The sequence below is a fragment of the Magnolia sinica genome, chromosome 8 (assembly GCF_029962835.1).
Source record: "Magnolia sinica isolate HGM2019 chromosome 8, MsV1, whole genome shotgun sequence".
NCBI classification, from domain to species: Eukaryota; Viridiplantae; Streptophyta; class Magnoliopsida; order Magnoliales; family Magnoliaceae; genus Magnolia; species Magnolia sinica.
The window spans coordinates 51,975,657-51,986,218 of NC_080580.1; the positions used below are offsets into that span (position 1 = coordinate 51,975,657).

At 43.7% G+C, this 10,562-nt stretch overlaps 1 protein-coding gene and 1 pseudogene across 1 annotated transcript; both read left to right on the forward strand.

Annotated features, from left to right (window-relative positions):
- The first annotated feature begins 434 nt into the window (after nucleotides 1-434).
- LOC131253308 (small ribosomal subunit protein uS2m) lies at nucleotides 435-2,049 on the forward strand. The gene has a single exon (XM_058254269.1). The coding sequence runs from the start codon at nucleotides 1,119-1,121 to the stop codon at nucleotides 1,773-1,775; it is 657 nt and encodes a 218-aa protein (XP_058110252.1). The 5' UTR covers nucleotides 435-1,118; the 3' UTR covers nucleotides 1,776-2,049.
- A 124-nt stretch (nucleotides 2,050-2,173) lies between these two features.
- LOC131253309 (NADH dehydrogenase [ubiquinone] iron-sulfur protein 3-like) lies at nucleotides 2,174-3,139 on the forward strand (annotated as a pseudogene).
- Nucleotides 3,140-10,562: the final 7,423 nt, after the last annotated feature.

Here is a 10,562-nt window from a genome sequence, read left to right on the forward strand (position 1 = left end):
ATTTCGAACAACTTCCCGCCACGGTACCGTTCTCTTTCGAACTGATGTGGTTATCCCTATCGAAATCTAGAACTCAAAGTTGTGGGGCAAAAGAATGCAACATTCTATTGACTTGATATAATATATTTCTATATTATTAGTACATCCTCAAAAGAGGAAAAGCCTAAGATTCCCTAACCTTAATAATCAAAGAAGGGCTAAAGTAATACCCTTAAGAGAAATTGAATTTCTATTGTGATTTTTTTAGTTAATTATACTGAAGAATCAAACAATCACTTCTACATGTTACCCTTCAAACTGGAGAATGGATATCGATCATTTCCTGTTTGCGAGTGAGAAGAAAAAGGATGGCCTTCCCCAATCCCTTCGTGAAGAGATCGGCAATTGATCTCCACTTCTAATGGTTGGTGTTCTGAGATGATTCCGGCAATCACCTTTTCCCCGAGAAAATGCCCTAAGTGAGTAAGGCGACTTCTACATGCTTTGTTCTCTCGTAGAAGACCTACTTGGAGGCTATGTGGATAGCATTCTGATTCTCACAGAACATGTCCATGGGGTTCTGTGACCGAAATCCCAATTTCAGTCAGAAGAGATCCAACTCATACAAGTTCACTAGTTGTTGATGCCATTGCACAATACTCGGCTTCAGCATTGGATCTAGACCTTCTTATTGCAAAAGAAAGGGCCTGCTTTTTGCTTTTCAAGGGAAAACATTATCCTATGGTGGATTTGATTCTATCAGAGGGCATTAATACCTTCCTTCAGCTTTTTGAGGTAGGGGCGGAGTCTCCACTACCACACTACTACTATACCACTAGCACTCCACGAGTGGATTAGTTGAGTGACTAGACTGAGATTCTCTTTGATATCAATCACTTTTCTAAAGAAAGTAGTCAAAATCATAAGAGAAGCAAGGTCCACAGAAGGTTGGGAAGTAGTACGCCCGGTTCGCCAGGATCAAACTCTGATTTTGAGTATGATCCTGGCTCAGAACGAACGCTAGCTATATGCTTAACACATGCAAGTCGAACGTTGTTTTCGGGGTCGAACCACTATCCTTTTGAAGCGGATAGTTCACAGTGCTCATTCTCTTTCTTTTAGGAAAGAATGAAAAAAAAATGACAATCCATTCTATTGTTATTCAAAAATTACTGAGTACGAACGCACATCTAGGCCGTCGGGTAGCTGCTCACCATTTCAAAGTCTATATCTGTGGTTCCAGAAATGGAATTGCTATTCTCGATTCAGACAAAACACTGATTTGTTTACGAAACGCTTGTCATTTTATAGGATCTCCCATTCGTCAAAAAGGCCGTTCCTTCTTTGTAAATACCAATTCGTTATTCGATGAGATAATTGAACAAATGGCGACGAGAATCGGCTGTATCAATGATTCTCAATGGAGGATCGGGGGTTTTTTGACCAATTGTTCAAGTCCGAAAAAAATCCGTTCGAGAAACAAGAAGATCAATTTCGGGTCGAACCAACAACCAGATTGTGTAGTTATTATGGATGCAGATAGAAAGTCCTCGGTCATACTTGAAGCTGATCGATCACAAATACCTATTGCATCTTCAGTGGATTCGAATATCCCATTGGGATCCCATAAAAGAATCACTTATCCCATTCCAGCGAATGATCCTATACAGTTCGTATATCTATTTCGTAATTCGATTACGAAAACAGTTCTTCTTGAACGGGGAAGAATCGTTGCGATGAAGGAGCCCTCCGCGGGGAGAAGAAACAACTCATCGATCAACCTTTTCCAAGAATAATTGGTTTTAGTCGAGTGGTCAAATACCGACGCTAGGGGGGACCTGTTTATGGATTGAACAAGAATTGTACGACTTCGGGCTGGGCTGGATGGAACAAGTGCGGGCCTAGCCCAATCTTCGTACACAGCAGCCAACGTCCCGGGGCGGGGCGCTCTGACGATGCGGAGAGCAAACAAAGGCGAGTTTGCTATTATGGACGGACGAAAAGCTGCAACAAGACGGGTGGCTACCTGCAGTGGGACCGCGGCACGGGGGGAAAAGGGGCAAATAGGGATGGACAGCTCGAAGAAAGCGCCGCATGCGGAACTGTCTAGATAGAATTCCGGCCCGTTAAAGAATGAGGAGGGATCCCGAAGGGACAAAAGACTCCTTGCAAGAGGTACATTCCCTTACTTATACAAACATAGAGAGTGGGCCTTGATCAAAAGCCAGAAGCTTCGACGAAGGGGTAGGTGTACAGAGGAAAGAGTGGTGATAAGAGGGCGAGTGGAGGCAGCCTTAACTCGAACAGGCCACTCTAGTAGAGCTGGCAGCATATCAACGTCGAGTTCCCCTCCACAAAGAAAGGGAACGTGAGTTGTATGCTCAAACTGGAAGGACATTTGGCCTAAAGGAAAAGAAGTTCGAACCCTCTCTAAGCAGACTGAACCTCCAGTCTTTACTTGACTCGGCCCGATGCCTGGAACTCCCATGCCTTTCTTGGTCGGACCAACCCAATCGGCAATTTCTGACAAGCCTTTCTGAATTTTGAGAGCAAGAAGCGGAACAAAAAGAAAGATTTCTTTATCTTTATGGATAACAAATCCATTTTTAAATATAGTTCGGAGACTTTCCCCAAGAAATGGGTACATAAAATGGAAAGATCGGAACATGGGAATAGATCTAATACCAATACGGACTACCCATTTCAATTGTTGTGCTTTCTGAAATTTCATACCTATACACAGGTTCAAGTTTCGATTGATATTTACGGAGTTAATCATCCCTCTCGAAAATGAAGATTTGAAGTGGTCCATAATTTACTGAGTACTCGGTATAACTCACGCATTTTTGTACAAACTAGTGCAGACGAAGTAAAACGAATATCTCCGGTAGTCAGTCCATTTCCATCAGCCGGCTGGTGGGAGCGAGAAGTATGGGATATGTCTGGTGTTTCTTCCATCAATCATCCGGATCTACGCCGTATATCAACAGATCATGGTTTCGAGGGTCATCCATTACGAAAAGACCTTCCTCTTAGTGGATATGTGGAAGTACGCTATGATGATCCAGAGAAACGTGTGGTTTCTGAACCCATTGAGATGACCCAAGAATTTCGCTATTTCGATTCTGCTAGTCCTTGGGAACAATGTAGCGACGGATAATTCAGAATCAGAATAGGTCCAGTCTAGGGGACAAATCAATAGGAAATGTTATTTGCTTCGTAAGAATAACAATTCACTTCTATGAAATGAAAGAGTTTCACAGGAATTGTCTTGATCGTCGGATATCATTGATTGAGAAATAGGAAGAAGTGTTCTCGAACGATTTCCTGCAATTCTTCCCAGTATGGAATGAGTCAAGAATAAAGCTACAAGTCTCGATCTATACGAAACGCACTGGGTTTTTTGTGTTTCTTTCGGTTTCATTGATAGCAGAAGAGCCTTACTAATAGGGTAGGCGGCGGTTAGCCCCTATTACGTAAGCACTAGATAGGGGCCTGAAAAACTAGCAACGCCCTATCGTTAGTTTGCTGGCTCGCTTCGCTTTTGAGGCTCCACTCGCTGGCTTTGAAGCCATGCTGAAAAAATACTTAGCGCACTAGCGCGTTTGCTTGATAATCATAATCATTTTGAAGCTGAAAAGTCGTTGCGCGCTAGCGCGCTCAGTAGTTTTTCAGCTGGGTCCATGATCCACGATCTCCTGGGGTTTCCAGGGAATTAAACCTGCAAGACCAAGGACAAAGAGAGCCGACGATTGCCTTGGGAAGATGTTCAGACCTTGTTGACTGCGCCCAGATTCCAAAGCCCTAGGTCGTGGGCTCTGATACCATGTGAAACGAGAGATTTTGAGAAAGAATCATCATTTCATTCATAGATAAAAAAGAGAGAGAGAGAGAAAAAAGTATGAAGGGTCAAAAACTAAATGACCCCTAATGCACAACGAGATTGACAATGGTAGTCTTTGACAGAAAGACCCTTGACAGAATCAAACAATAAGTAATATACATTGGTACATGTACATATGTCAACACTCCCCCTCAAGCTGGTGAATGTAGATCTACCATTCCCAGCTTGTCAACAAGAAGATTCAATCGATCCTTTCCAAGAACGTCGAGTGAATGGCAACTTGGTCTTCACTTCTCATATAGGGAGTTTTGATGAGGCCTGCAGTGACTTTTTCCCGTGGCAATCCACTTCTATGTGCTTAGTATGAAACAGAGAAAAAGGAGAGAAAGCCAAAGGATTCCATAGCAACTCCAAGATATACAAGGGAATCAAAGACGAAATGACCCCATGAAAGAAGACTCAAAGATACAATACAAAAGGATATCAACATTCATGGCAGATCGAACATTTCAATGGCACTCTATCATAATCCTTTTCCTGTGTATGGACTGGACCGGCACCATTAGCGCTGTCTGGGAGGCCTTTTTCAAGGTCAACTGTGACGCAGATCCTTGCACTGTTTTGAACACTCCTGTGGAGTGGTGTGGTGTGTCGTAAGGCCTCGCCTTGCTGATTATTGCTTAACAAAAGCTTATGCACTCCACGACTTAATTAATCATGAATCGATCAAAAAATCACCTTCTAAATGACGCATTTGCTGGAATGTTGAAATGGATTACGTAGCAAACCAATCCAGGGCCTCCTCTGCTAGGCTTCTTAAAAATAGGCGATTGAGGGCACCGTCGTTTCCATGGACTTCAGGGCACGCATTATAAAATGACTGTAGATGAATGCGCGGGTCCCCCCAAACCCCCCTGAATTCTATCGATTGGGGGACGTACCCTTCAGGAAGCTTGGCAGATTGAAAAGGACATAAGTCTTGGAATGAAGTCCCCCGCTTGGGCATTTGATCTTTGAATTCCAGGATCTGCTGCTGGGCCCATTTCTCAAACGTCAGCGGGTGACGATTTGATTGGAAAGTTTGAGGTTGATAAGGAGCGGGGATAGATGGAAGGGCGTCGAAGGATAGGTCCCCCTTTCCACTCTTTTTCATCCTTTAGGATGTTGAAATCTCCAATAAAAAATGGGTTATGACCGTCGAGCTTCATCAGCCGCCTCTTCCAGTTCGCTGACAAAGGAGGTCCTCCTACCCTTATAGATAGGGGTGGGAGGGCCTCTAATATTAAGATAATCAATTTGTTACCCGCAGGTAACAACAATCTTCTGCCACCAGTCTCTATCCCTGGACTAAAGCAGGTATAGAGAGTCTAAGTTGAGGATAGTGGCAATCCTACCACTAGTAATGAATGTGTCATGTGAAAAAACACCACGGGCATTTGGTCTTCGTCCAGGTTACACTCTTGAAGATGACCATATCGAGATTTTGTCTACTACAAAGATTTTTGACAGCGTTTCTTTTGGGCCTGCTGCCGAGGCCTCTCACATTCCAGGACAAGATCTGAATTGAGATTTATGGTTTCCCTACTTCTGCTCCCACCCGGGCTTGTTGAATTCCCAGGGTTACATCCTTTCTTCTTCTTGGCAACCACTATAAAGTCTTGTTCTACTAATGCCCCAGCTTGTTGATATCTTAATTATAACTGTCAACAGGAAAGCTCCTAAGATCATCGTTTAAATGGTCAGGAGTGGGAGAAGACTTACCATTACCCAGGAGATTGAGGAACACAAAGCTAGGTTCATTGCTATCAAGACTATGATGGCCATGGCTACTAAGAAGAATTTTCCAATGCATCAGATGGATGTGAAGAGTGCTTTTCTCAAGGGTGATTTGAAGGAAGAACTCTACATGAAGCGACCCCAAGGAGTCAAGAAGGGGCCAGAGAAGCTTGTGTGTAGGTTGAAGAAGTCTTTGTATGGCCTTTTGCAAGCACCTCATCCCTGGAATTAGAAGATCAATTGGTTTCTCTTGGGTTCAGTTTACCAATTACAGAGGCTGGTTTGTACGTTAAGAAGACAAGAAAGGACATTCTTTTTCTTGTCTTGTATGTGGATGATTCGATCGTCGATGGGGCTGACTTGTTGATTAAAGAGACCAAGCAGTAGCTTTCTAAGAAGTTGGATATTACTGACAAAGGTCTTTCACATTATTCTCTTACTTTATCTGGTAAGAGAGGGATAGAATTTTCCTTAGTCAAGATAAGTATGCTAGACAACTCTTAGAGGGATAAAGCATGAAGTATGACAGGCCAAAACACTGACCCTGGTGTCAAATTGATAAAGAATTCAGGCACGCATGAGGTTGATGCTACTTTATACAGGAGTTTGGTTGGGACTTTTTTTTTATCTCGCAAACATTGGACCAGAAATTGCCTTTGCAGTTGGACTTGTAGCCGACATTTATGCAGTCTCCATAAGAGACCCACCTTAAGACAGCTATAAGGATTTTTGAATATGTCAAGGGAACATTGTGGGGGGTTTGAAGTTTCGGAGAGAGATATCTCATAATGGATGGATGGTAGGAATCGCACTGAACTGATCAACCATTTCAATCCCTTGGAGGATTACTGATTGACTCTCTCTCTCTCTCTCGATCTGGATCCGTAATGTTTAACATTGGCTAGGGGATCCAATACAGAGAACGATGGCACAGGTAGAGTGTTGATTGATTCAGATTAGTTGTCTTCCTGATCAAAGAGATTTTGAGTCCAAGTCAACTGATAAGGCAGTCTCCAAAATATAGACGTGCTACACTTCTACCTAATGGATTCGAACACTCGCACTCAACCTATCCCTTTCACTGATGTCGCACAATAACCTCTTCCCCTTCTTTCTCCCACTATATCCCGGGGCAGATCCTTCCAACTCGTCTATCTCGGCTTTAAGGGATAGGGGGCCTGATTGATCATAAGAGTCAATAGTAGGAAGGAATGAAGCAATATCCTCGCATACACATCCAGAAAAGAACAAGAAGTCATCCCTAATTTCTATTAGGGCCCACAGAGAATTCCTTATTTATCAACTTGGAGACGAAAGTAGCTTCAGAAAGAGAAGATCTACTCCTGTCTTCCCCACACCCGGCCATTTGTTCCAAGCCTTCCTATCTGAATGCCTTTCTCTCGAATCAATATCCATAGCAGTAGCTAGTATAGCTGGTCAGGGAGAGAAATGCCGACGAGCTACCCTCCTCTGAGACCCCCTGCCTGAACATACTGCTCTTGAGGACCCTACCTCCGGATAAGAGGAATTCGAATAGCCGCAGCGATTGCTCCCGATTCCACTCCCGCTGCAACACTGCAAATGAGTTAGGAGTGAAGGAGGCTTTCCCGACGATTCGAATAGAGCAATTAAGCAACTAACCCTCCCTCTCGGCCATGGTCAATCTGACTCTCCCCTCCCTCAGATTCAGATAAAGGGTCAACGTCGACCTGAATAGGAACTAGCCCTTTCTCATGTTGTGAAATCGATGAATCAAATAGATGTATGCCACTATTCCGTCTTTCTCAGCACAACCCTTCACGTTATCGCTTTAGTAATCGCAGTCAATTGGACATCTATCCATTACAAAAACTCGTTCTAGTGACATCTCCGATTTGGTCATCCGGCTAGCGGCGGGGCCATCATATTACGAACGGATGAACTATGCTCTCCTATCTGAAACCGTAGGTCTTTTCGAAGTGCAGTTCACGACCGAGGGATTGAAAGAAGACCGCAGGGAAGGAAGAGGTTATAGCAGTTTTGCAATCGAATATAGAGTGGGTAGGAAGCGTCAGCAAAGCTCTTTCCTTCGCTGAGCGAATGCTATCATGTAGGTACTTGAGCAATAGCTTCTTCAGGCGCTTGATCGGTGGATCGAATTGATGAACCTACTGAACTGAACATGGGGGAGACGAGACCAAACCGTCCTGCATTCAATAAGACCCTCTTTCCAATACGTTATTTTTGGTTGGCACCGTATTGATCGTTATTACATAAAAAAGATGACAGCCCCTTATGTTAGAGGGGTATTACCCCCTTTTTGATAAAGCGGGTAAGGATATGGAAATGCCCCCACCCACGGCAAGGAGCTTCCTGAAGGTCCCTTCGGTTCGTTGTTTGGGGTGGAATGGGATAGAGAGAGGAGCATAGAACCAAAATCTCCTCTGTTCATAGTTATTGAATGAAGGAGGAGGAGACTTCAAAGTCAATTTGTCTCCCCTTTCAAACCAAGGTCGCTACCGCTCCACCTTGTATTCCTGATCGACTGGCAGGGAGAAGTCGCGCATTTCAAATAGGAGATATTCAAAGAGTATTGAAGACGGATCTTTTGATCCTATCTCTATTAATTCCTTACCCTAATGTAAGAGATTCCATTCCTTAGCCGATCCGCATCAATAGACGATTGGCAGTGGAGCACTGATTCCCAATAAAGGCCGGTTGTGCTCGAAGAATGAATTTTTACTTTTCACTCTTGGTTCGGTTCCGGAACCAGAGGCTAACAATGGCTAAAAGAGGGAATAGGGGTGGAACGAATGGTTAAGTAGCAGGTTAGGCTCAGTTGCTCCTCTGGTTTAATACCTCCCTCCTCCCATCCTCCATTTGTTCCTTGAAGCCCGTAGCTTCTTACTCCTATGCTGCTTCTATCGCTCTATTTGCTGTGGTATCTCTCTCAATTGGTTAGCTAGTGTCATTGGCCTTCGGCTCAGCTTCTGCAGTTGTTAGAGTAGCCCCCGTTATTAACACGACTTTTGGCTCTTCAGGCCAGCTACATGGAATTGGTTTGCTAAGTCAGAGTTGTTAATTGGTTCCAGTAAGCTACTAAACATAGCATTAATCATTCAACTTTCGCCGCTTGCATCTTTCACTATCATCACCGTTCTTAAGCATGGATTCATATCGATAGGATATATTTCATTCCATATCTCCTTCTGGCTGGCAACCGACCAATCTTTCTCTCTAGAGGGGCCCAAAAGATACAAATACACTCCTGAGGAGTATTCCTGGGAAATTAACTCCTTCCTTTCCAACCGGATTCATGAGTGAAGGAAAAGATCAGATGGAAAGGACTCTCCTTCCTTCTCTCCCATCTGCTCGGCGCTCTATAGCGAGTGATGAAGCTTCAAGTATCCATTCCATCTATAAGGTTCCAGGAAACAGGGATAGACTAGATGTGAAATGGAGCAAGGGGATGCCTCCCTCCATCCATAGTTGATAAGTCCCTGAGGGAGGGGGATAAGGAGACTAAGGAATAAAAATTTAGGCCAAAAACCATATATAGATTTCTTCATCGAAGAAGGCGCCAACTCTTGAATGGGTGGTTTGGTCGGATAAAGGTTTGCCTAACCCATTTCAGTTCATTTCGATGAAATCGACCCCACCCCATGTTCTTAGACGGAAGCCTGGGAGTAGAAAGCTCGAAAGCTAGTCTCCGCCTTTGTATCTTTCTTTTCTCATCTTGGAGAGCTTTGCCCCTTATAAATGACAGAGGTCATGATAACAGTTAATGAGTGAGGCGAGGGGTTTATTCCTCTCAATCGACGAGGGCTTGAGTCCCCTATGGCCAGTACAATGCGCTAGCAGCATCTTCTATAACGCTGACATCTTCTATAAAGAAAGCTATCCTTGGGGACTCCGTCTCGTCTTTAGGGACTATATTCATTCCTTAGTCAATCAAGTTCATGCATCATCAGCTTTTTATATATAATAATTGCTGAACGTATGACTTGTGCTACCGCTTATGGTACTGCTTGCAGTACGGACTGCTCTTCCTGCTGTTAATAGCGCTTTCCTTTTCTCTTTTGAAGGTTTCAGGCCTAGCTTGACGCGGCAGTAGGGACTGCTTTTCGTGCTAGTGTTCGGACTGCTTTTCTTACTATTGCGGGCTGGGTGTCATGCTTTTAGCTGAGGGCTTTCCTTGCTTGGCGCTTTCCTGACTACTTTTTAATTGTTCTCTTCTCGAAGTCAAACTACTACCGAGCTTCGCACCAGGGCTCAAACCATGCCTCAAGGAAACAATAACCCCACAACCTAAAGGCTTTCCGAGAGATCCGAGAGACATGGTTCAACTAATGGTGCACTATCCTTCTCCCAAACATTTCTCAGTGAAACCACTCAGTACAACTTATTAAACGGAAACTATGAACAAGATCTTAGAGCTGTCTCCATCATCCATAGCTCCGGGATTAATGTGCAGTTTTTTATGCTGGAGTCATGAATCACCTCTTTGCATAATTTATTTCTAATCAACCTTTTTTTCGTGTTCGTCTTTTTAGTAGAAACCGAAATGAGAATAATGAGAATCTCCATAGTAGTTCCACGCCCCCTCTCGCCCCAAATGTGAGAAGGCGCTTTCTGAAAATGATCAAGGTAGGAATTTTCAGTAGTCATCTATCGCGACAATGGATCAACCTGATTTCCAAGCTATAAAAAATTTACAAAAATTCAAACCACGCTAAAAAAAGTAGAACTCCAACCATTCTCCTTATGGAAACCGCTTGACATCGAGATCATTTAGTTGCCCTTGAATTTGGCTTCGAAAATAGATCTAAATAGAGGCTACAAAGCCACCCTACTTTGATCCCCGGATCGCGTTATTGGATTAGCGGATGCCACAAGACAAAGTAGTCTTATAAGGACATTCTACTTATTAGAGGCAATGGCCTTCCCCTATGTCAAAGACAGCCGATTCGTCCTACTAACATGT